General features: G+C 42.9%; 1 protein-coding gene across 1 annotated transcript in view; it reads right to left on the bottom strand.

Moving 5' to 3' along the window:
- Window positions 1–27,605, bottom strand: part of myo3b (myosin IIIB) — an 84,920-nt gene that overhangs the window by 13,467 nt on the left and 43,848 nt on the right. Inside the window, exons 24-32 of the mRNA XM_080785089.1 lie at window positions 20,963–21,042; window positions 17,699–17,776; window positions 16,412–16,617; window positions 14,104–14,215; window positions 12,537–12,699; window positions 11,114–11,194; window positions 8,260–8,356; window positions 6,789–6,837; window positions 5,665–5,788 (exon numbers count right to left, since the gene is read on the bottom strand). Of these exons, the coding sequence (XP_080641215.1) occupies window positions 5,665–5,788; window positions 6,789–6,837; window positions 8,260–8,356; window positions 11,114–11,194; window positions 12,537–12,699; window positions 14,104–14,215; window positions 16,412–16,617; window positions 17,699–17,776; window positions 20,963–21,042 (990 nt within the window). The remainder of the gene's footprint in view (window positions 1–5,664; window positions 5,789–6,788; window positions 6,838–8,259; window positions 8,357–11,113; window positions 11,195–12,536; window positions 12,700–14,103; window positions 14,216–16,411; window positions 16,618–17,698; window positions 17,777–20,962; window positions 21,043–27,605) is intronic.

Raw genomic sequence — 27,605 nt, 5'->3', positions numbered from 1 at the left:
GGCAGAATGTATTTACTCCTCTTCGTGAAAGACCGACATATTGTACATGCTTGCTTCTCGAGATAAAAAGGATGGGAATTCTTTTTGAGATAGGTGTTACTTTCATTTTCAAAGGGAAGCACATGACTCGCATTACATCTCTAAATACCACTTTGAAATCCCCTGAAAATCAGAATGCTGCTGAGAAACAACATAAAAGAACCGCTAAAAGGGATTCTTTTTTGGTGGAATAAATTAGAGATGTATCGATTTCCTTCCTGACTCACGTGCTGGGATCACCTGACTTCTCCCAGGCCAGAGTGAGCTTTGTTTATTCAGATGGAGAGCGCAGAGGCACCAAAAGGCATGGATTATAAGGAAAAATCATCAGCCGGGTTCTTTGATGTCTAAATGAGGCATGTGCAACCCAGACCCCTCGCTTTACCTCACAAACCTCCCTCTCTGCTCACGTAGCATACACACACAGTCTGACAGATGTATGAGCATATAATACAGCACACGCAGACACAGGCACACACACACACACACACACACACACACACACACACACACACACACACACACACACAGCCAATTGCAAACAGAGAGACCCCAAATAGATATCTGCAGTCAAACTTTGAGAGGAGTTCCAGAACATTTCAGGACTCCCATGTGATTTATTACCAATGTCTTGATTTGGGACATCATAGTTAAATGGTAACTCATGTGCTTTGAATTATAAGACTCACTAGGAAAATCACTAGGTTCTTCAGATAATGCACCATGGGGCAGTGCCTGCATCTGTCTTTCACTAATGCAGGCAGAGGATGTTGTTACTTACAACTAATGTTTCACACCGAAATCAATCATTTCCCCTGATGGCAGATTTGGGACTCTGATTCCCAAAGACATTTTTGCATACAGAGGGAAAAGATTCCAGTGACTTTTGGGGAAGTCAATCATTTGTCAGATGTGTATAATGCATCATTGTTGGCCAGCAGAATAAGTGAATTAAAATAAGAGGAAAAGGGGCTAATTAGTTACAGGAAAACCAGCCCCCAAAATGAATTTTGAATGGCACTGGGTGTATACTGTGGATTATTTGTGATATTACTCCTTCGAGAACTGGTAAGACAGATATTTAATTGGTTTTTTTTCCAGCTGCTGTGTAATCACAGCTGGCCTATTTTCTATCGCCTTGGCTTTCACGCCCACTTGCTGTAGTAGCAACCTATTTTTCTCATTGGCTGCCCCCAAGTACTGCACCCGCCATATTGACAACCTATCGAATGATTGGCTGCCTCGTCTATAGGCAACCAGACACTTTTTGCCTGTAGCCGACCTCTCAGCCAATGGGATAGTGTACAAATACAAACAGTGAGAGTGTACAAATACAACCAAATGGACCCATAACAGTCCATTTGTACAGTCTCAGAGTTTATTGTTCTTTGGTTTCATTTGTAGTAGTAGCTCTGGACTCAGGGTTCTTTGGTTTCATTTGTAGTAGTAGCTCTGGACTCTGTCACCTGGACAGATCCTGTTGTTTCCACACACACAAATACAGATAGACACAGATATTTACATTTCATAGCACAATTCTGCAGATATAATAACGCAGCTGATAATTATGACTATGTCATCAATAATGAGTACCACAGACGAAAAACAGTCCAAATTTCATTCTGACCTCTTATCCATCATTTATACCTTATGGATAAATAGTGTGGACTTAGACTGTTTTTCGTCTGTGGCATTCTTGTTTTATAGTTATATTAAAATATGTAAATAGTACTGGATCCATTCTGTAAAAAAAACCTTTTCGCATCAAATAACTTTCAGTACCCAATATTCTGAAATTTGACTTCATCAAATGTCTGATCTGATTCTGAACAGGGAATGTGTACAGTAACACAACAACCACCACCGACACCATTGCATTTTGCGCATGAGAAACTTTCCCAAACTACATCAAGTGACTCGGTGCACTTTTGTTAACACTATCATCCTCTACCTTGATTTTATGTTTGAAGAGATTATGCTGCCGAAAAATGTGATGATGAGTAGTTTGGATATACATCCTGTTAACTACTCCCACTGACATTAAGAGGATTACGTAGGTTGAGGCAGACAGAAGCAACTCCTTCCGTCGAGTTGAGTCCCTTTCCTATCCCTTCCAAATCTCTGCAGCTGCAGTTGCGTAGCGCCTGTAATTTGCCTAAAACTGAAGGCATCCGGTTGAGGCGCTCAGATACGTGGAGGCAGACAGATAAATCAAAAGGCTGAGAGACAGCGAGAGGGAGGGAGAATACTGTATGGAGAACATGGAGAGGGTGGTTCGTTTGTCTGACAGATGTATGTTGAAATGATGTTGCTGCTGGTGGTGATGATGGTGGCGGTGGTGTAGGAGGTGGTGCTGGTGGTAGGGGAAGCGTGTGTGTATATGAACAGCAGCTGGCTTTTGCAAGCTTGCAGTAGGGGCTAGGGGGAGGAACATGTGACAAGTGGTTTCAGAGTTGTCTGTATGAAGAGCGAACTGGGTACTAGGAGTGTGAGATGGATCAGCGAAGTGATCCTAATGCTAACTCTCCAATGACTTTACAGAGATGTTACGAATAAAGTGAAGACAGCAATATCAGCTCTCATCGATTGGACCATGGTATGGACTGAGGGTGCAGAACTATAACCAATAACACCATATTAACTCAAAGGGTACTTGTTTTTCCCGATCCTTGTTTTTGGGGTGTCTGTGTTGTGACTCCACTCTCACTTGACATATTGACATGTATGTTTACCACAACTATAATCTTCAAAAAGCCTGTTAGCATAAGAAGCTCAGCTTTCATAAACCATAATGTCAGCTCTGACTGATCCTCGGCACCATCCTGTTTAGTTTACCACACCGAGGTGCATAAGTGGCACCCTGATCATATCTGCTTCTCTCTCTCTCTCTCTCTCTCTCTCTCTCTCTGTGTGTGTGTGTGCAAACACATCTGTGAGTCATTTTTGAAACATATTCATATTGAATTAATATTCAGGCGGGAGAGAGGTAGCACTCTAAGTGCTTGGTTTACATGACAGATGAGTAACTTTTGGAGCAGCAGAACATGACAAAAGCTGAGGGGGGCACTTCAGCCATCAAAGAGTGACACGTACAAGTACTTTGATGCTCTCTTCTCGCAGCACTGCAGGTGTTTGGCTAAAGACTGAGGGAATAGTTCACTAGTCTGGTGTCAAACACAGAATGAAATAGAAGTGGGGTGGCAGTGGCTCAGGGGTAGAGTAGGACGGCCGGATGGGAAAACCGCGAGGTACCCATTTCAATCCGGGGATCCCTCAGAGTTAGTGTCGAAGCGTCCTTGAGCAAGACTGAAGTCTGAATCCCTAATTGCTCTTGATGTGCAGGTTGGTGCCTTGCATGGTTACATCAAAAAGACCAGTTCAGGATTCTGAGGTGGTGTTTTTACATGAATGTGTGTGTGTGTGCGTGGGAAGGATTGTTGGGACAGGATGGATCTGATTTCCATGGCTAATTTTCAGTTTTTCTCCACTGGTGTCCTGAAACACTCCAGGCTCTCTACTCTACTCTCCAGCCCCAGTGTGGAAGCGATCACCAGGGGCGACGGCAGCCTGAGACAGAGGAAGGAGCCTGCTCTCCAAACATCTGGCAGGGCAATGCTTCCATGACTTGTTCAACCTCGGGATGGAAAAAAGAAAAGGCCCTCAGATCTGCCGGGATCAAAGTGTGCCCTGGGTGCCTGAGCCACCGTGGCCTCCCTCAACATATTCAAATAAGGTTTCCTGAAAGCAATCTGAGCCACAAGCAGACCTCAGGAAAGAAACAGGGGGAGGAAAAGTGGTCGATGATGAATACCTGAAAATCTGTGCGCTCTCTCCACACAAACCAACTAAAGCATTAATGAATGCTGTTGTTTCAGGAAGGGCAATGACAGTTTATTTGGCTTCCTAAATTGTGTTGTTAAACTAATGCACATAGAAAATTCAAATGGGCGCATGTTTTAGCCACAAGCTTCAAAGACGGAAGAACTTCCATTGTTAATTTACCAGTGCACGGTTTTGCTTTCATTTGTGGTCATTTTACTCTAAAGAAAAGTTGGATAACACTTTCTATGCATCCTATGTATATGATGCATTATACTTAGTTATAAGGTATTATAATCTTCTCATAACACTGTATAGTTATAAGAAAGTGACAACATAAAATGGTTTGTGATGTATTGTGATTACATTATGAGTATTTATGACTGCTTATAACTGTAATTATACAGTGTTATATGTGTAGAGTGGCTCACAACCTCAGCCTGATCTCCCCCGAGCTACAGGGAATTCCCTTTGGCTTAGTGGTTAGGATGTAGGCTTTCCAGGCGGGAGACCCGGATTCGAATCCTGGGCATTACATTGGTGCCGTGACCTGGATTGGGTTACCCATGGGAGGTCAAAGGTTGGGTGAGTGTAGCCGAGTGGCTCACATCATCAGCCTGATGGCCTAAAATTCTAATATCTCCCTCGAGCTACAGGGAATTTCCTTTGGCTTAGTGGTTAAGCTGTTGGCTTTCCATGACCTGAAAGAATATCTACCAGGAGACCATAAATGTAATTTTCCTCCTCTTTTGTATAGTAGTAGTAGTATAGTCGTTATGCTATGTTGATGAATTGAATACATAGGTCCACAATGGAAACAAGTCTTATTTTTGTGTTCTCTTTTTAGCCTTTGCCTTTGTAGGTTGTTCAGAAGCACCAAGGAAATAGGAAACAAATTATGGAACACACATATTCCATTACAGTAGAAGCTCCATCATAACATGTCAAACATGCATTTGAACCAAATGCCAGAATGCACAGACTGGCATCCATTTCAGCCTTTCCATCCATATAATCATGCTGCCATTATGAATTCATCAAACACTGCGGTGGTGATGGCTGGGAGCGGGGGTCACCTGTATCCAGCATTACCGAATTAGCCGCTATCTAACCCAGACCTGCTGTGGCGTGCTGACACTAATCCCAGGCCCGCTGTAGAGCCCTGTCTGTGTTACATTATCATGTCTAATCCCCGTAATCTCTCAGCCACGCTGCTAAACGCTATTCCACCTCCGTCTTTTACCTCAGACTCTAATAACATTAATGAAGGGCCAGGCCCCCCCATTACCCATCCCAACCTAGTGGTGGGCTGGGTGATGGCCATAATCGGAGGCCCCCTGTGTAGCCACCCACTCAGCCTTACAGGCAGCCGGAATTAATGTAATTCATTGCCTTGGGCAGAAAGCAAACCAAACATATGTTCAACAAATCAGGGTTTGTGTATTTTCTTGTCACCGTTACTATGCGGGTCTATTAGAGTCACTGATGAGATCTTTAGTGAAAGGGCTCACGATGTGGGAGAATGACAGCTTTGAAGTGCTTGTGGCACTCCTAAACCTACCCCACCCCACCACCGCCACAAGACGTTTATGATGAGCTGACCCAGGTTATTAAAATGCTGCAGAAATGATCACCCATAATGCTCTTTCCCTTTGTTGACAACAAAGAACGGCAGGAGAGGATTGGCTGGGATGAAAGGTTGAAAGGGGTCCTGTATTAAAAATGGCACTTTATCCATTAACGGAGGATTTCTCCTGTCTCTTTGTGTAATTACCTGCACCCCGCCAGCTCTGTGCACGGGCTTACCTTGTTTACACTGCGCGTCCTGCAGTCTGGCTGTCTCCCTGCAAGGCTCCGCGACACTGTCTTCCGCTCTGTCTGTGTCTCTCTTGATGTCTTTCACTTGTCTGTCTCGGCTGTCTGGGCCAACCTTGAAAGAGGAGGTACAGAACAAACACGCCCAGAAGATGAATGAAAACAGACGATAAAAAGATAGAAAACGTGTGCGCGCTCGCCACACACACACACACACACACACACACACACACGCACGCACGCACGCATGCATGCATGCACGCACATTAAAGCAAGCCCCATAGTGTTGTGTGTTTTTCTCTTTTATTTAGTCATGTGGAAGTTGTTGTTAATTTCCGATTCGGCACTCATAAAACTCAAACCCATTAATGTGCTTTGCAATGTTAATCACATGCTAATGCAATTGCATATGCCCATTTATTAGCCCTTCCTCCTAGCAAACAGCACCAAACCACTTAATTGTGAGACTGAAAAACGGGAAAAATACAGCATACAGGACTCCTCTCATATTTAATTTTTATCTTTGAATAAAAGAGCTATAGGAAAGTATTAATCTGCTTAACATTTCTAAGTACACCCTCCAAAGGATTTTGCTTTTTTTTAATCTTACATATGCTCAGCAGAGTTACTGGCAAAAACTGTACATTTTCCTCATTTCATCCTTTCAACATCAAATGGTGAGCAGCAAAAATTGGATCAGACTTCAAAGAGTGTGATGTGCTCCAAGTCACGGAGTGGCTCTTCTATTTCACATATTGAATTCGAGCAGGATATCAAAGTGCTACCAAAGAACCTCAGGTCTTTACTAAAAAAGGGGTCTAACATCTGTAGAAAGAGAAGCGCAAAGACAAATCACCTCGGGGAACAGCGAGCATTTATTCTCAGCCGTGAATTCCCAGCCTTTTGATTCTCTCATTCCCGTACCACCCTGTCTTCCCCTCTGAGATGGAGTTTGGAGCAAGAGAAGTCTTTTGTCTCAAGGACTTGAGAAGGAAAAAAAAGAAAAGAAAAGAAAATCCTTCCGAATAATCTATGTTAAAGCGTCTTTGTAGAAGTGAAGTATTATGCATACATGGGGATAAGGAAAAACATTTCACTGTTATTTTGTTACTTACATTTGCTCTAACCTCAGTATATGACTGTGTGCTCTTTGGGCCAATAGACCTGGGGAGAAAGGAAATTGTCTTAAGAAAACGGATCATGAAATATCATAGCATATCACGTGCAACCTACAATGTATACCTCCTTATTGCCAAGGAACGAAAAGCCTTACATACCCAAAGCCCATCTCTGTGTGGTCTACTTTTACGCAATTTGGAGAAGTACAACTCATTACTCATTAGTGTTAATTAGATGAGACGATGTGGGGTAATTTAAAGCTCACAATGCTGCCTGCCAACTGCAGTCATACTTTGAGTGGAGAAAAGCAACATCTCATCCAGTGTGGACTTGGTGATGCAACTGCAGCCGTAGCTGCTGGACGTAAACACAGAGAGAGGAGATATCAAAAGGGAAAATAACAGCATGTAGGTGAGAACATAGTTCTTACAGGAGGAAATGGGCCAGATCATGTCAAAATAAATCTATATGGAGAGAGTCCAACACTGATTAAACAGAATTGTTAAGTGGAGGTTTGAAGTTTTTCTCTCTCACCAAGGAATATGATTGTAAACATGGAGAGGGGGAAAAAAATGTGAGACTCCCAAAAGAGACGCTTTCTCAGATGGAGTATACACCCAACCCAAGAACAACATTTTTCAGATGTGGAAATCTTTTGATTTGGTAATCTGGTGAGTGAAACGTTGACCAAAGAGGCAACTTTAGGTTGAGGTTTCCAACTGCATTGCGCTTTAAATTATTGGTTTAGGGGGGTTTTGTTTAGGGAGTTCAGTTAAGTATTACTGAGCATTTAACAGAATCTAAAATGCTTCATCTCTTGAACCTGTAACAACATGTAATCAGCTCGAGATTTCCTTCCAGAAAAGAGAACACATGTGAAGTGCAGTGCGGGGACTGAGCTGAGCGCCACCGCTGTCCTGACACCATGTGTGTTGCCGTGCTGTTGGCGGCTGTTCCCCTGCTTAGCACATACTTTTTTAATGACCGGCCTGCCCCATATGCTGAATAAACACAAACTCCTCGGCCCCCGTACAGTACGGTATACATCTGGAGACCAGCGCAGTGCAGCGCTTGCCCGGCCCCCATTTGCGGTCAGACAAGTGTGCGCTATCTTTGTGGAAAGATATTTATTACGTTTATAAAAACTGAAAGAGGTGGTGCGCGGGGTGGAGCTTTCTCTTGTGGTCTAACCGGCAGTACATTACAGGGCATGAGAAGCCCGCCTTGGCAAGGCTGAGGATGAGTGACAGGTATGTGCACTGCAGTGTGGGCCCTTCAGCTCAACGAGGGGCTCTCTTTTGGTGGTCCCTACTCCTGTCACGTTACGAACGCAGGCAGGACGAGATAAACATGAGCGCCTGTTCTCTCCATAATATTACAAAACTAACGACACCATTACACAGCATAATCTTTAGTGTTGATTTATCTCTTAGTTACAGGTCATTTTTTCTCAAAGGTTTTACTCACCAAAGATGCTCCTCCATGGCGCTCTTCCTTCTAACCTCAGGTAGAGATTTGTGCCTCCGTAGTCCATGATCTCGACGCACCCGATGGCCCCTGTAAACTGCACACAACCAAGACATGCTGTAGTTTAACCACATAAATCACGATAGGTGAACATTCAGTGAAAACGGGTGAACATTACGTGAAACATTCCCCGAGTTGGGGAAAAAAGGAGCGGGCCAACAAGTACCTCTGTGGAACCGGTAGCCAGTGATTATTAAAAAAACTCTGACCTGTCTGAACTGAGTGGTGCTGTACTGTACTTGTGCTGTAAGCATGTGCATGCGTGCATGTGTGCGTGTTAGGCTGCGCAACAGTGACACTAACGCTATTTCCATGCTCGGACGGACCCAGCCAGCCAGGGATCCAGCCAGGGACACACATTGCTGGGCAATGGAGTGGCTGCACCACTCAAAATTCAAGAGCACTTAATAGAAAATATAGTGTTTGCTGGTAGAAAGTTAAATGTACAGTATGTGTGTACACAGGTCACAGGCAGTTATGTGAATGACGGGACAACACATGGGATTTGATGGATGGTAAGCTATTCCTACAAAGTGACATAGTCAAAGGTTTTGTGTATTATTGTAAAAATGATATGCACAGCAAAAGAATGTTCAAGTGCATTGTTGAGCCACGGCTCTAGTGTGCACGGTTTAATCTGATCGATGGTGAGCATGCCCCCACCCCCACCCCAGGCCCTGCTGAGATCTGAGAAGCCACCAGGCTCATAAATTTGAAAGGCATCTGTTTATTTTCAGAATGCAAATGCGGCCCACCTCAAAGGCTATAAGCTGCGGAGAACACACACAATGTGAATGTGCAAGACTCTAGAGTGTACCATTGGGGGGGCCCCGAGGCCCCACTTATGTCAGGTTCAGGGTCTCCCCCTCCCTGCCCTACACTGCCCACACACACAAACACACTTCTTTTTAGGAAAGGGGGGAGGGGGGCGGTGGCAACAGAGGGAGCTTCCTCACACCGACCCCCTGTTTACCCATTCCGCTGCATTTAGAAGGGTTTTAATGGCGGACATTTACGCAAGGTGTGCAGGCGACTGAGATGCTCCATGTGCCAGATGAGGGCAGCCCCTCAGGAGAGCCAGGGGAAACAATGCCAAGTCTCCTCCCCCAGCCGTCCTCTCCGCCTGCCCCCTCTTGGCACCCTCCCCTTGTCCTCCAGTGAGAGCCTCAGAGGGAAGGGGGGGGCCGGGAAGGTTAATGTGCCCACTTTGATCTTCGTCAAGGCACACTGAGTAAGAATTAATTTACATTTCAGATGAAAAGGTTGACAGTATAAAAAGGCATCTTGTTTCTGGTATGCGAGAGCTGTGTAATAGGCCAGGAATTTGAGAGAGGAAGTGGTGAGGAAACAGAAGGGATAAGCCCCTCTCTTGCCTTTACTGGGAAGGAGATGAAAGGAAGAGAGGGATCTCAGTATGCACTGTTCTTCTTGAAACATGGGGACCAAATGCTGCCCAAAACTTTCAAAAGCCTTTCTTGATGCATTATTAATTAATTATTACTGTTTCGTGGGCCACTCATTGAGATCAAAAAGGTGTTCCGCAAACCATAAGGTTTTCAGGCCTTTATTCCCTTTTTTTCTTTTGAAAACGTATGAAAAAGGGAAAATAAATACACCACAACTTTGTGTGGGATTGAATGACAATTCCACTGGTCTCCCATTTGAATGAAGAGCTTCAGAAGACAATCTTTTTTTATTTATTTTTATCCCATGATTTTGCCACCCATTTTTTCACCTAGTGTCAATTATCTAATGTAATCCTGGGCGCTACACTTCCACCGCCAACCTGGGGGGCAGCGGACCAACCTCATGCTTCCTTCTATGCATGAGGAGTCCAAGCTGCTTCTTTTCCCCTGACAGGGGGGGGTTTCCCCGGCCGGACGTAGCGTGTGGAAGGAACACGTTATTCCGACCAGTTCCTTTTCCCCTCCATCAGTCAGGGGGAGGTAGTTTAAAGACCAGGATTACTGTTTTTTGTGAGGGTACCTACCCTAAGGGACACGGGGAGAACAGAATACAATATCAACAGCTCATTACATAGTAGTTCTGCTTGCAGCCCAGAAGCCTGGTATTTCCCTTGTCTTGGGGGGGGGCTCCACTTTGGATGAGTCGTAGATCACTGTCTTGTTGTGACCGGGCTCCACGAGGGGTCTAAATGTACACGGGTCTGTATTCTGAGTGTGTATAAATGGAACCAAATGGGTCAGCTCCATTTGCACACTCTCAGAGTTAAAACACAAAGGATTCTTTTTTGGGGTTCGAGAGACAAGAAATTGTATCAAACGGTTTCATGCTCGGTGTACACTGTACAGAGTCCTGTCAAATATCTTGGTTTTCAACATTCACTACCAAATTGTCCCAGTCTTCACCACGTTTAAAATGAAGTGCCACCTGTCTGACCACAGGTCTTCACCAGGTCAGGAACGTTTGTTGTGTGTGTGCATTGTTTGGTATTGAGTGAAGCATAGAAGTAACATTTACAGCCAATAGAAAACAGTACAAGGTTGATGCGTTGAGTGTACCAGGGCTGCGATCAAGCCAACAGATTAGCTGTTCACAGACGGATGGACGGCCAGGGTTCAAAACATAGTTTCCCCATGCCTTCAGCAGACACCATTATGTAAACAGAGCTGTCACATTGCAAAACTGGCCTACAAAACACAAATAATTAATTTGCTGTTAGAAATAGTTATAGGCCTATACCGTATACAGGTATACTTTACATGTAAGCAAGGGTCGCTTGGTCTATCTAAGATTACCTTCTCATGCATTGAATCCAGGTAGTTACACTTACCTGACTGTATGCGGACAGCAGCCTGTTGCCTCTCCTTTTTTATTTGTTTGACGTTTTGTCGAGCAACATAACCCCTCCAGGCTGCAGAAAGTAATAGAGTGAGACAAAGAGAAGAGGAGAGAGAGAGAGATATTGTTTTATCTTGATTGTTTTGTTCCACTTTTGCTTTGGCAATGTAAACGTATGTTTTCTCATGCCAATAAAGCTCCTTTGAATTGAAATTGAATTGAGAGAGAGAGGGGGGGGGGAAAGAAGATGCTAATACTGACCAACCTGGCAACCTCTGTGAAACAATACACATGGTTATAAACATTCATGAGCCTACTAGTCTGGAACAATGTTGGGAATGCATGCCCTGCCTGTTTATGCAATACCCATTGTACTCGTTGTCAGAGTACACATTGCACCCATTCTCAGAGTACCCGGTGGCTTTTGGTATTATTCTCTTTTGGCAAACTATCCTCTACTTAGCTCAGTAGCAAAAGTTGGCTGGGGCCTAGTGGGTAGACATGAAGTACGTGGCCGAGTGTGTGAGCAAATCTGTGTGCGTTTGCAACATCAATAGTACGCATCCGTTCTGAATGGAAGTATAATGGGCATGTATTAGGCATCGGTTTCTGTTGTGTGGCATCAGACCAGAGCTCGATCAGCAGAGGAGAGAGACAGAGACAGAGAGAGGGTACATCCAGATATACGCGACAAGGGACGGCAAGATGCCGCGAGCGGCAGGAGTCTCTTCCTGGTCTCTTCCTACTTGTGTGCAAGTAGGCCATTGCCACTCACCACTGCTGGTACATGGTGCTCAGAGTCCTACAGAGCTCTCTGTCCAGGTACGACTGCTGCTGAGTCCTAGAGCTCTATGCTATTCTAAATCCTCTAATCCTTAATATTGTCCAATACTTCGATACGGAGGGGGGTGGAATATGTCAAAAAACCTCTGTGTTTTAAATAGACACTAGTGCTTTCTATAGGGTTTGATTTTGGGCCCTAAAGATGATTACAAAATCAATATCAACATCTTAATACTGTCCAATATTTAGGGGAGGGGGGTGAAATTATGACAGGCAGATGCTGCTGTCAAAATATGACCCCCCCCAGTCAAAACACCTCTGTTTTAAATAGACACTAGTGCTTTCTATAGGGTATGATTTGGGGCCCTAAAGATGATTACAATTATTTTTATAATCACAAACCTTTTATAATAATTTAACATTTATAATAATTTATTATAAATGTTTGAGAAAATTATATTGTCTTATAATATTTTTTAGAATGAGTTATAAACACGGAATACATAGCAAGTTATGAAGTATTATAATAATAATTATATATATAATAATATATAAGTGATTATAATAAAGTTTATAAATACGGGATTAATTCATAGTCAGTATAGACGTGTGTTGACACAGAATAGCTATACCTGATTGGATGATGATGGCTCCGCGTTTCCTCTTCTGCTTGCCTTTGCGGTAGCGCCTGGCGCCCAGCCAGCCCTTGGTGTATGCCTGCATCACCACCACGCGCGCAATCACCTCCCTGAGCAGCAGGTTGAGCTGCTCCACATGGTAATACTTCAGAAACACCTGACACACACACACACACAGTGGAGACAATGTTAGGACCCATTGAGACTCTGAAGGTTCATTTAGAGCAGGGGTTCTCAACCTGGGGTCGCGACCCCTCAAGGGGTCCCCAAATTATTTAAAAAAACGTATTTATTTTGCAACTGAATGGCTGGAAATTTAAAATTATTTGTTTACATAGTACACAGATATAATCACTAAGGAAAGTTTATGTGTGTACTACACACATAAACTTTCCTTAGTGATTATATCTGGTTTCAGTATTTATTTATATTGTATTTTCTCGATTATTATTATTTCAGTATAATTGGGGGGAGGGGGCGGGGAGGAGGGTGCGAGACATGGCTAAAGCATTTCCGGGGGTCCCCAGCCAAAAATGTTGAGAACCCCTGATTTAAAAATATGTGTGAAAATACATTTTCTAAACACTTTCTAAATCTGAAAAACCTAAATGTATTTATTTGTGTTGTGAGGAAGTTAGGGCTACATAATATGAAACAATCATGAACAAAAATTCATGAATAAAAATCCTGCACACTGCTCTTGCTCAGCAGCATCAGTTATATTCCAATATAGATCCTGATTGTTCATGATTGTTTAATTTGTCACTGTCCAACGCACCTGCATCTTAGTGAAGTGATTGTGTGAATATTTTCTTTGCAAAGAGCAACAAAATATGAAATCTATCTATAAATGCACCGTCTGTCTGTCTGTCTGTAATGCATGTAACGAATGTAATGAATGTCAAATTCAACACACACGTTCCACCCCCACAGGGAGTGCAGTGCCCAGTGTCGAGTCGGTCGGACCCACAGTTGTCCAGAACCGCCACAAAAGGCCTCTGCCTAGAGCTGGCCTGCTCTGACATCAAGGGACCCTTCATAAAGGCCTATGGCCTGACAGAACTCCATATAGGAATAAAGGGACAGAGATACAAAAATCTCCATACAGTATATGGGCAAAAAAGGGACACAGAGTACTCTGACACAGGTACAACGGCCCACGGGTATTGCATAGCCGGGTGGGGCATGGATCCCCAACTTCCATCGTTACCGAGTCGGTGCTCTACAGCCGGGCACCGGTCTAGTAAAATAAATACTCATTCTCATACGGTAACATTTTAAAGCTGCAATCCATATGTCCTACCCGTGATTTGAAACCAGGTATCATGCGCAAGGGCCAGAATTCTTACTGCTGAGCTAAGCCAGAACACCCAGTTGGGCATCAGAGATATTAAGCTTTGAGCATCAGGCAACACCACTTGTTAACAAGTATACATACACTCTACCATATTACAGATCATTTAAAACAATGTTTTATATACACTAAAACAAGTTATGGGTTGCAGCTTAATAATAGAATTGTTGTAATAAGCAATTGTAAGAAGGTAATGAATGACATTACCTTAGTCTTTCCCAAGACCCAGTTTTCTAGTTTGGCTCGCTCCAGTATGGCAACAGCATTCTCTTTGCTGCTCTCAGGCATCTGGTGCGCCCGGAAGGCAAGGTAATAATATCTATAAGAGAGGGGGCAGGGAGGCAGGAGGAACAATTTTACCTATAGCTTTAATACTTCACGAGGTCAGAGAGAGACTCCAGAATATACTGTACATTAAAAACAACTCATTTCAAAAACCTCATGTCAGGATTGTAAAATCATTAGTGTTGAATTATCCACTTGTAGCCTGGCCCAGTGTGCTTTCTGGTCTAGAGAGGGGCGGGCGCGCTTGGAGCAAGGGCTGGAGAATATTGGTTCACTGATCAGTGCGAACGAAAATAAAAGCATGGGTACCGAGGCTAATACACTTGTAAGTTGTAACTCAGAGTGTACAAATACAACCGAATGGACCCAGTTACATTTGTACATTCTCTGAGACCACTTAAACCCTATATACTTAGTTGAGTGGGGCCCCAGGAGTCTATGCTAGGCCCCCTCCCTTTTCCACACGCAAAGGTTTGGACCCAGTATAGTGACGCTATGAGGTTCATATGGTTAAATGAGCACTGAGGATTGTACTGTGTAGCTAGCTGCTCTGGTTTGAAAAGAGAGAGCGAGTGACACATGAGTTTCAAACAGAGGCCTATTGTCTGAGCTCTTTTGAATTGATGACGGTCTCTTATTTCAATGGCTGCAGAAGATGCCCATCAGGCTGGGCCTATCGGTGTACATCAGCGCCACGACATGTTTATACTTCATTGTCTGGGGACCTCCACTGATCCCCTTGTCATAGTTTACAAAATACCAGCATAGGACAACGGGACGCAAACCGTTTGTTCAGGGGACATCAAGGCTCCCAAACTACTGGTTTGTCCTGTGTGTTCTGGTGTTGGTCAAAGAGAAGAACAACAAGAAGAGAAACTTCTTTGAACTCCCCTCCCCAACCTCAGTCTACAGCCTTTCATTCTAATTCCTGTTGATACCTGTTATTGCTTTGATGGTAAATACAAAGCCCTCCTTGGCAACATCAGACGAGCCTTTGATATGAGAGCACAAATTTAAATCAGTTTTCACTAAAGGTGAAGTTTAGCCATTCAGTCTGTCAGTATTATGATGATGTGTACTATTCAATGGCAAGGTTAGAATCCAGTCTGAAAAGTCGAGGCATTAATCCACACTCTTTGGCTTGCGCGCACACACACACACACACACACACACACACACACACACACACACACACACACACACACACACACACACACACACACACACACACACACACACACACACACACACACACACACACACACACACACACACACACACACACACACACACACACACACACACACACACACACACACACACACACACACACACACACACACACACACACACACACACACGTGGTCATTTACAGTTCTTGTCCACCTAAACTAAATCCACATTCTTTTAAAAGCTTCCCTAGAGCACTGTAACTAACCAGTCATCTCACTGCTTTTTTCTTTCCCTTCCACAGGCCACAAGCCCAAGTTAATTAAATTTTATATCATCTTAAAGCCTCCCCCATTAGAGGTGCCTGGAATACTTTTCAAAGAATAATTGATCAAACGTAGGTTTCCGTTGCATTTTCCCAAGGACCTAGTCTGAGTATACTTTTTCTTTTAAACAGGGATTAAATGCCTTATTTTGGAATAATTTAAGATATCTGATTTGAACAGAAATATTTACAACTTATTATCAAACTTATTACAATATTATCAAACCTGCCCCACATTTTATTTAAAAAACAACAGCAACTCTGTTTAATAAAGCGACCCCCCCCCCCCTCCCTAATGAGAGGCTGTTTTTAACTGTGCCATAATGACATACCAATGGGAAAAGAGGGCCACAGTTCACTTTTTTTTATTCTGGGGCGCAGAGGAGAAGAACAAACTTCTCATGAATAGCAAAGGGAAATGCCATTAAAATGTATAATAACAGATCCTCCCTGTTTGAATTTTACACTTGTTTTCCCAACTGGAGAATCCACTCTGTTAAGACAGAGATGCATGTAGGATGTAGACTTTCTCTGCTATCGCTAATGACTGCCAATTAGCCAGCCACTTGCTCCACACAAGTTTTACTCCTGTCTAATTAAGGAAGCCGTGTTTTTGTGTGATGTAGCGCAGTGGTCCACTTGTTCCGCTCCGTCTGGATTTGTGTCAGTGCTTAGCATAACAACACGCCACGCAGCAGAAGAGGCTCTATACCTCAATCATGAAGTTAAAATAACCTGTTAACAAACTCCTCAAATGCGATGCGATGGGAGTAGCCTTGGCGTCGGATGTTCACCGTCTCTAGGATCCCGGTGTAGCGCAGTTGCACCATCACCCTCTCCTTGCAGAAGCGCAGGGCCTGCCTGTCGTCATTGGGCTTAATGCAGCGCACAAAGTGGGGCTGACCCACTACCATCTTAGAGAGCAGGTCCATGAGGGAGTACTGCAGGACAATAATTGAGAATTAGGAGGGACATGGCAACAAAAACAGAGCAACATTTCCATGTGCATAATAGTGATATCAAAGTCTAAAAGAAATTGTGTTGTGCCCTTCAAGCAGAATCCAAATGATCTTATAACTTTTCTTTATTCTTTTTCTGCTGATAAACATGTGTAATATTACTTAATGTAGCTTGAAGAGGTCATGGTGCACTCTGTGATTTTAAAGATGGAGTGCCGTGATTTTCCCCACCCTAAAACATGATCATCAGGTATTATTATTATATAATGAGGAAGATCTTTTTCAAAAAAGTGTACAGTATTTTTAAAAATTAATTTTTATGTGGACACACCAGTTCATTAAGTATGCCTGGTTTGCCTGGTGGGTGGACATGGGTGGTGATCCACCCATCAACTTCACCCACAGCTGTTGTTGTATGATAAAGGGGGAGGAGTTAGGGGAAGGGATGATATTGTGATGTCACTATATCACTGTTGTCATTGGCACGTTTGACTGTCAAGGTTTCAGCCTCCAGGAAGAAACCCTAAATACAAAGGGAAGACATCATTGCACATAAAAACCACACCAAGGGGTCTAATGAAGTAATGTCACCTCATAAACACACACAAAAATACAAAAATCACAGCACTCCATCTTTAAGCTGCTTTTATATGGTTTCAGATAATGTCTGGCTCTTTAATATGACCTTCTATATATATTATTCTAAATTCTGTGGCGGATGTCTTGCCCTTCAACGCTAGCAATGGCACTATTGACACAATAAAATAAATAGGATGGACACTGTCCCTAATATTTTATTATATACTGTATACAGGCCGACGATGCAGCCACTTCAGACTCTGTCTGCCCAGTGTCCCTGCTTGGGGCGCCAGATGGCTCAGGACCGGCCTATAGATGTTGTATATAAGACTAAAGATTCAGAGTTAAGACTTAAGATGTCACACAGTCATTAATTTTTTTAAAGAGTGAATATGATATATTTACAAATGACGCAAATGGACCCAAAAGGGTCCACACTCTGAGTTAAAACACTTAAGCAAGGACGGATGATGCGAGTACATACACGGAAGTAGGAGGCCACGGTCTGTCTCCTCATGTTGGTAGTCTCCTCTGGGTGTCGCATCATTTCCATGGTATCTACCTGAACACAAGTGTACACACACATGCATTCAGAAAGAGGCCAGATTATGGCATAATGAGTACACTAGATAACTCGAAACATCACTGTAAATGCTTCTAAAATATTTAACTTTATTTCCTACCTGATATGCTGTGTGAGTTCAAGAGAGATAAAGGTGTTATTACACCATTACTACTTCCTCTAAATGGTGTCGTTGAGGACATATGGCTGTGCTAAACGTGCTGTCTGTGTAACATGGCACCATAAACACTTAAAGGCAACTATCTACATAGAAGATCTTGGAGCGCTGTAGGGCATGGGAAAACTGCAGAGCGTTCTGAAAAACGACGCTGGCCGTCAGAAACCAGATAGTCTTTCTGACAACGTATTAACGAGGACACAATAATTGCATTCTAATGGTCCTCTCGGTTCATAGCTTCATCAAAATTAATGGAGCAATAAATATTTTATAGTAAGTCTACATAGCAAAGTGCATATCTTAATACTTTATTTCATCCTTGCACAGAAAGAAAGCCACAGAAACATCCCCTGGATAACTTGAACGGATTAATCGGATGCCTTGACAGTTTAGTATGTTGGAATGCTACTTGTGAGCGCGACAGCGGTACGAGGACACATTTAGTGTTAACTTCTAACAAGGGCACAGTGTGTCTGTGTATACAGACACACTTTCACCATCTGTACCACTGGTACTAACTTTTCCTCAGCTTTATATAAGAGAAATATCCTTTTACAAAGTGCTTTGTGGACCCTGGTGAGAAATGGAGCAAATTGGAACTGGTTTTCTGGTCTTTCTCATCCTGGCCTTAACTTGTGCCACACTGCGTAACTTTATTTTTAGGACACCGTGATTTACCATAGGATGAAAAAATAGGTAAAGTATTTGTGTCCTACTACTTTGGTAGTAGTACATTTTATTTTATCCCACAATTCTTTCAACCAGTGCTAATTGCCTAAGCTGTAATCCTGGGCGCTCTCCCTCTACCAACCAGGGGAGAGCCCCGAATTGAGCTAATACTTCCTTCAATGCATGAGGACTGAGCAGGCCACTTTTTATCAACTGACAGAGGGGAGTTTCCCTGCTACGTAGCACGTGGAAGGAACATGTTATTCCAACCAATTCCTTTCCCCTCCATCAGGCCCCGGCTGACCATGCAGGGGGAGACCAGGATTACTGCATGTTTTTGTGCGAGTACCACTACCTACCACACAGAAAGGCACTTTCGCCAACACCACCTATGGGCGCTGATGATGCGGAGGAGAGAACACGCCTCCCAGCGCCCACAGCGGGAACCGAACCCGGACTGCCGACTGTGCACCCCCCCGTAAAAACCCAACTGCAAAAGCAATCTCCCTGCTCTTCTATCAAAGTGACTGTGAATGTGTGGATGTGTTTAGAAAGTAGAAACAAATTGAATTTCCTTTACAGAGTCTTTAAGACATTTAGATCCTAAATTCAGATAGGACCACTACTGGTTGACAAGAGTTATTGCATGGAGTTCAAAGCGAAATATCTACCCAGCCAAACAGGCTTATCGTCTTAGTTCGGCAGTAGAAGTCTTACGTATTACAGCTTTAAGAGACCAGCAGCAGTAACCTTTTGTTGGGTTCTGTGGGTTTCTTACCTTCAATAGGTATTTGGGAGACTGAGGACAGCACATGTCGGTGAGAAACATGGAAACAAAATGAAGAGACAAGGTGATAGACAGGAAGTAAAGACTCTGAAATGTAACTTTAACCACTTGAAGCCTACATCTTTTGTTGACTGCTGTCCTCCAGCGGTCTATACTTGGCCCCCACCTTTCCCCTCTATACCAAATATCTTCTATCTGCCAACAATGTATGGTGAATTTTGGCCTATTGTGACATGGCTAATCTCTCAAGACAGTCCTGAATAGGGAATTTAGATAGCATTTTATGTAGACCTAGCACTATATAGTATATATGCATAGTTTCATTATTTTACATTCCACCGTTAGGTTCTTAGCTTATGTATGATTCATGATGATGATGATGACTGTTTTTATGTATATGATGTATTACCATGTTGTTGTTCTTGCTTACTGTATATTGCTCTGGATCAAGAGCGTCTGCTAAATGCCTACATTGTAAATCCGATGCTTGGGTTCATGTGGTTAAGGGGTTTGACACTGTAAATCATAATGTGAAACATTTTGTTTTGATTTCCTTTTTAGCTTGTCATTATGATTTTACAAAATGCTTCCCGTTAAAATTAGGTAAAAGATACAGGTGAAGAAGATCCGAAAGAAAATCATGAGACTATACACAGCACACTGAGTCAGACGGTGTGCATGGGGGATGAAAGTCAAGACAAATGCCAGATGGCAAGACTGCAGCACCACAGGCAGGAGAGCAGATAGCAGGGTAGTCAATGCTGGAGTCAATGCTTCATAGCACATGCATTCACTATGTTGCTAGTGTGGTGCCTGTGAGCAGCAAACATCCTTTTAACGATTAAAAATGTTTTGAAAATAGTAAGAATACCTGAAATACAAGCTCACAACACATTGCCATGCGACATGTTGTCAGCTGATAGAACTCTGAAAATTAAGAATGTAATACAATGATATACTCGTTGCTGTCTGGCAGAAACCACCTAAATCCCCATAAATCAATGCTATTGAACAGCCTTTACGTCTCTTAACTCACACTGTCTGCTAAGCTAAATCAACTAATTCCACAACCTCTCATGCACAGCAATTGAGAATATATAAGGTCAACAAGTGCAATGCTTTATGGTGTCGTCCACTCACAGTTAACAGTATTTTGTATTATTGAGTTGTAGGCCTACTTGAAATGTACTGTAATTCGGCAAACTGTTAATAAATAAATCAAATCAATCAAAACAATACCAACTTTGGTGAGGTACAATTGCTTTGTTTTTTAAATATACGTTTTTCTTTTCATTTCCTGAAAAATTAACATTTTGGAGTTAGGTGATTTCTCCCCGAAAGCAGATATATAATATATGAGTTAATAAGAAAAAAATCTGTATTAAATGTTTTGAAAATCAATATTGTTATTTACTTTATCTGGAAAATGATTACCTATAACGACATCTCCAATATAGGTATTGCCAGGCTGATAGTAGTGGTTAACCTGGGATTCCAACTGATTCAGCATATATATTTGACATGAGCAAAAGCAAAAGGTGCAACAACTCACCTTGCTGCGGCCTGAACCGAGCACCGGCGGCAGCGATCTGGAAGCAGCTGTGATCCTTGCCCTTGATGTTGCCAGGTTACCTGTCAAAAGCATGGGAAAAAACACAACAGCAAAACTGTCAGCTAAATAGTACTGCAGTGAAATGATCAAAAGTATTATAAAGCAGTGGCTTTAAAAAATAGCTGATCTATACAAGCTCAACGCATCACCATGCGACGTGTTGTGAGCTTTTAGATCTGCTACTACAACAAAGGAATTACAAAGCATTAAAGGGACACTTTCCTGGGGGTCTTTATGAGTGTAATATGTTGTTTTAGATATTTTAGATTTTAGCAGTGAGCCCAGAGTCTCTGATGTCATCGATACTGGGCTCACTTCCTTCATGCAATTTGTATTGCATAATGCTTTGGTACACTGCTCCTCGTTGTGGATAGGGGGAGGGCTGTCTTACTGAGACAACATGTAGTCCAGGAAGTAAGTGACATCAGAGACACTGGGCTCACTCCTAAAATATCTAAAACCACATATTACACACATAAAGACCCACAGGAAAGTGTTCTAAATCTTCTAAACGTCATTGTCTCCACCAGGCCGAAGGCATGGGGAGAGAGTATGTTTTGCACTCTGTCCGTGTGTCTGTGCGTCTGTCCTTCCTTTCGTCCGTCCGTTACCAGCTAATCTCCGCCACTGTTGGCCCGATCCATGCCAAACTTTGCACCAAATATTCCTCAACGGCCTGTTATAGCGCCACCATGAGGCAAAACACATTTCTGTAGATTACTCGTACACATTTTATCCATACATCACACAATTCGGTATACACTATCTCCATAGTCATGTGATCAACACGGATCTGCACCATTTCCCATCTTCCATCCTGATTGGCTAAGATTGGCTTCCAAAGCTCACATGATTGGTCCGTTTCGAACAAAATGCCACAAATCACAAACACAGTGTGCAATTTCCGTGAAATTATACATGCACATTTCCACTAGGCCGAGGACGACATGCCACAATTTTTTCCCCCAAATCAGCCTCACGGTGGCGCTATAACAGGCCAATTCCTGTTTTTAGCTATAACTGCATCGATCTGTATACAACTTATGTATGCACACTCCCTAGAGCAGAGCTCCCCAACCACCGGTACGCGGACCGGTGCCGGTCCGCGGGACACGTGCCACTGGTACGCGAGAGGGGAATTCCAAGTTTTCACGTCGTATAAAAATCCATTTGAAAACACAGAGAAATGTACCACATGAGCAGATCTCTTGAGCTCTTGTTGTGTGTCGTTTGGACCGGAAGTAAAAGTCTGATCTTTGTTATTGTTCGTTCAACCTCTAATTAATGTTTCATTGAGCTCCGGGGACATCGCACTTTATCCCATTATGAGCCATAAAGTCACTAAAGACCGCGTGCACGTGCACGCATGTGAACGGAGGATTTCAGATTTTGGCTGTTTCTAACATGGATGCTGGCGGTTGCTAGCAACTGAAGCTAAATCAAGGTAAAAAATATATTTTTTAAACTCTGGATTAATGCTAATTTATCATAACTCGTCTAATAGTAATGTTGACACACTACTTTTTTTGTGGTATGCAATGTGAACTACAGCGCTTCATGTGAAACATATTCCAGCACAGAATAAAAGTTTAAAGGAGCCTCAATCTTAGGCAAATTCACAGATTCAGGAGTGCAGCTGTGTGCACAGCAGTCAGACAGCCGCACGTGCAAACACATGCACACACACACACACACACACACACACACACACACACACACACACACACACACACACACACACACACACACACACACACAAGGAGAGGATATGAACGTAGCATATGCAAGACAGTCTGAACATTTCAAAGTTTCTGCACAAGATGTCCAAATGTTTTCTCTGGCTATATCTTCAGAGGCTAAACTGTGATTAATAGCAGTGAAAGAAGCCTTTGAAGCAGGATTGGTGACATCAAAGTCCTAATCCATGGGTGGCAGGATTTTTATAATGAGTGGGAAGTATCTTAACACATTTCAAAGGGTTTACTGCATGAATAAACAATAGCTGCACAGATGTGCCACACACACCTTTAGAAAAATACGTCTATAGACACAGGAGGCGGCATTACCCAGGCAGCAGTGTACAGCACGAAGGAAAACCTTTGTTTTGCTTTAAGCTTAAGCTGAACTGACGGGCAAATGACTGTTCAACATTTGATGCTGCACACAGATATACATCTAAAATGGAAAGATGGGGTTACAGATCGCAATGTGTTTCCTAGATTCAAAGTGTTAGACATGCACATTGAAAATGAACTGGACAACAGCAGGAACATTAGGACAGTTCTCTGGTCCTCAAAGGATTGGGCAGCCAGTGTACTGTACGTCAAAAGCATTACTCATACATTTCTCCATCTCTGGAGAGATCAAAATCAATTTACGGCGGATTAATTAAAAGTCAGCCCACTTCTAACTTTAGACAAAGGACACCCCACTTTCGCCAAAGGCTTTACTGCAAGGCAAAGGAATGTGTTGTCTCATCACATACACATAAACATGCGCAAAAGCATGCGCACACACACTGCTGTAGTCAAAACAACCCACAACATATGATGGGTAGAGTGCTTCAAAGGGATTCAGTCAGTATTTTAAGCTAAGCATCATATTGCTTTTAGCGCTTGACAGTTGGCTTATTTATGTTTTTGTTTTTTGTTGTTTTTTAATACATTCTGCAAATGGCACTCAGGGCTTTTGAACCTTTTGAAAATAGAAATATTCTGTTTTGTAGAATGTACACTAATTGTGGGTAAGATGATTGGAAAAATATGCATATTCCAAATCACGAACTTTAACATTGAAAAGAACAAAAAAAGACAAATAGGAACATCTTAAAAACAACTATATTTGAATTTATTCTCTCACAAAAGAGCATATTTGGTTTTGGCTGAGTTATTTTCTTCCTTTTTTTATTACTACATTGAATGCCAGCCCTTTGGCATAGCTTAAACAAAGAAACACAAAAAGTCTGATCTTTAAGCATGGCGAGCCTTTAAACTGTGTCAGGTATCTTTGCGGTGCACAGGCAGGGCCTCACTCCAATTAGCCCAGAGTAAAGCTGGATGGATTAATTGGAGTGGGTCTTGTGCAAATGAAGTGCACTCTCTCCTCTCCCCATTAGTGCTGCTGGGGCCAGATCATCTGAGCACATTTGTCATGATGAATTAGCGGGTGTGAGTGGAACGGGCTCATGGAGTGTCACTACGCTTTCACGCCTCTCACTTCCATGACACCATCAAGGGGAGATGAAGGCGCTGCACGATGATGAGGGAGCCAGTGACAGTTGTACCTAAGCTTCGCAAGCGGACACTCGCTCCTTTCTACATGTATTCCTCGGCGGGTCGTATTAATTCATTCTCCTTGCGATCCCATATCCCCTCCTGACTAGATGATTAGAGTACGGGTTAATAGTCAGTATCCTCAAAGATCCCCCTCCTCCCTCCTTCCTCCTGAGACACAGACACCTGTGATGTCCAGCCTGAGAGACGACCTTCTAATCTGGATACAGCGGAGAACGTGTCTAATGATGTGGATGATTATTATTCAAACAGAGCTGGGAGAATAAAGTCAGATTCAATTCTATGACACTATAGTATAATAAAAAGCATATTAGCGAAAGCTTTTACTCCTCAGTGGTCTTTTTTGGGGTCAAACAATAAGAAAGAACAAATGCTTATAATAGGGTCTACTACTCTAAACAAAAGAAAGGAGCTTAAGGGAAAAAGAGGAGAGGTAATATTTCCCCATCAGGTCACCCCGTCTCGGAGAACAGGCGGTCGAGGAGCATCCTGCCGCTTGTTTCTGCTTCACGCATGTTGCTCTTGGCACAGACTGGCAGGACAGACATTGTTGGGGGGGGGGGGGGGGGTTCATTCCATGGCATCTGTGCGTTCACTTTGAAAATTAAGCCCAGCAAGAATCCTATAGGAGAGAAAAAAATCTCAAGCTGGCAGTTGTATCAGGGCTCTATTGACAAGAATAGTCAATGTGCTCGGGATTATAAAGCAATCCCGCGTTCGATATGACACCTCCCTACAATGTTTTTTATGAGTGCCAGTGTGTGCCCTTGTACTTCAGAAGCTATGGATCGAGCTGTCGACACGGGGGACAATCAAAGTTGTAAGCGCGAGCAGCAGCCTCGCCGAGCTGAGTGAGCAGAGGCTCACCGCGTATCTCCGCTCCTCTCCCGTTCTCTCTTTTTCCCTTTCTCGAATGCATGTGGTCTAGAATCTCAACTCAGCAACCGGGCAAATGAGATTATGGCACCCATAACCCCCCGCCGCCCTCCCCACCCTCTGTAACCACTGCCGTTTATGCCTAGAGATGGCTCTGGGGGCTGTTGATTTAAATGCCATCCGCTACTGTCAGAGCAGATCAATCATAAATAGCATGGTGTAATTGGCTTTTAGTGACACAACACAGTGTTGCATTTATCAAAGGATGTTCTACCACGTGAATTTAGGAAGGCCCTGCTCCTTGCCATTGAAGTATGGGGCCGTCAAAATCCCCCTGCTGACTCCAAAAAAATCTCCAGTGCTGCGATTAGGGGAGAAATTGAACAAAAGTATTACTTGGTAAGTGTCTTTCAGTATGACGGTGTGTGTGTGTGTGTGTGTGTGTGTGTGTGTGTGTGTGTGTGTGTGAGCGCGTGTGAGTGTGCGCATGCTTGCGCTTGCGCGTGGGTGTGTGTCTTTGTGAGTGTGAGTGTGAGTGTGTGTGTGTGTGTGTGTGTGTGTGTGTGTGTGTGTGTGTGAGAGAGAGAGACTGTGAGTGTGTGACTGTGTGTCTTGTAGGGAACCCTGGTGAAGGGCTGTGGAATGTGCCTACTGGGATGAAAGGCCTTCTACTGGGAGAGAACAAAGAGCCAAATGTGTCATAACGCTGGCTGAAGGCTGTCACTTCTTCACAGGAGAATCTCTTAACATCAAGGGGGAGAGTCAGAGTAAAAGAGAGAGAGAGAGAGACAGAGAGAGTGAGAAAGATATTCTACATCAACGGTATCTTGGGTTTGAAACGTACAGCAGAACCAATATGTAACTTTCATTCCATCTTCATTTCATACTTCTGACTTCCATATCTACAGTTAAAGGACCACTTCACCACTTTTCAACATCTCTTCATATAATTGGTCCTCACTAATGTTCATGATAAAACACCACCATTATTTCCTACTGTGTCTCATAGGAGGGCTTTGGGCAGTTCGGACACCCATCCACCAGTGACATCATCATTAGGCAGATTTTTTTTAAACAAGATTTTTTTTTAAATATATTTAGATTTGTATTATCGTGAGAACGATGGCTTCAACTTTTGCATTGCAACTTTTCAGGAAAATAAAGCCTGCCGTTTCTATTAACTTGGATTTACCATCGATGTCACTGGTGGACGGGTTTCTGAACTGCCCACAGCCTTCCTATGAGACACAGACTGAGTAGGAAAAAATTGTGGTATTTTATCATGAACATTAGTTAGGACCAATTATAGGAAGATAAGTTGAAAAGTGGTGAAGTGGTCCTTTAAAACATGTCATTACAGTTGAACACTGATTTGGTGCAGTCAAGTTCGAGAAGGTCAGATAAGTTGTTGTACAAGTTGAAGTTACATACATGCCTTCCTGCACTTGAAATGGAGTGTTCTACTTTTTTTTTTACAACATAACCACACACTTTACTCAGTACTTAGTGATTAAAGAGGAATTCCACCCCTTTGCAGTATTCACATGTTATTCACAGGATTTGGACAGTTCAGTGTGAACATGAATAAGTTGCCCCCGAAGCTCAAAATGACAAGACAACACTCCCTTCATCACAAGACTGCTGCTTCACTGCATCACTTTGCATATATCATCTGTACACAACCGATGACAGCAGACAGGGTTATAGGTACAATATATGTGTAATGTCTGGCTATTTTAGCACAGCAAACCCCAATTTCTTATATAATGTGAACAACATCCCAAATTAAGTGATTTAATGATTTTCAATAATGGCCAAATGTGATTTTCCCTTTGATGCCAAGACACAATCTAACATATAATTAACACTTAATCCGCCAGCATTTATTTAAAAAATATAATTCACACGAGCATTTTTCACCTCTTATTTTGAAGAGCCAAAAATCCCCGACCGGATGTTGTCATGTTATGCTAGTCACTAGCATAACATGACAAGTCATATGCAACAAGACACACAGTGTGTCTTGTCGCATTGACTTCTGATCTTCCTGTCGAGGCATCACAGCGTGATTGCGTCAGGATTTTGGCGCTATACTAATGACGCTTTACAAACACATCAACCAGCACTGAACCTTTATCTATATTATTATTATTATTATCATCTATATTATTTAGCGCTTGTTGTGCCACTTCAGCATTGCCTGTCATGCTGCAGATTAATTTTCTTCTCTCGGGTGGGAGTGGGAGGGGATTGCACGGCAACTGGTACGAGAATTAGTAACTCGCACCTGCACCAATGCCTCTGCATTTGCACACGGATTGGGAGGCCTTTTTCAATTTAACAATAGGTGGAGCTATAATAGCCTACTTTACCTTTAACTGCCCTATAACTGTTGAACCGTAACTCGTAAAGTC

This window comes from Protomyctophum bolini, assembly GCF_963924005.1.
Source record: "Protomyctophum bolini genome assembly, chromosome: 16".
NCBI classification, from domain to species: Eukaryota; Metazoa; Chordata; class Actinopteri; order Myctophiformes; family Myctophidae; genus Protomyctophum; species Protomyctophum bolini.
Note: the sequence above shows the minus strand (reverse complement) of the source record. Positions and strands in the feature narration are given on the sequence as shown.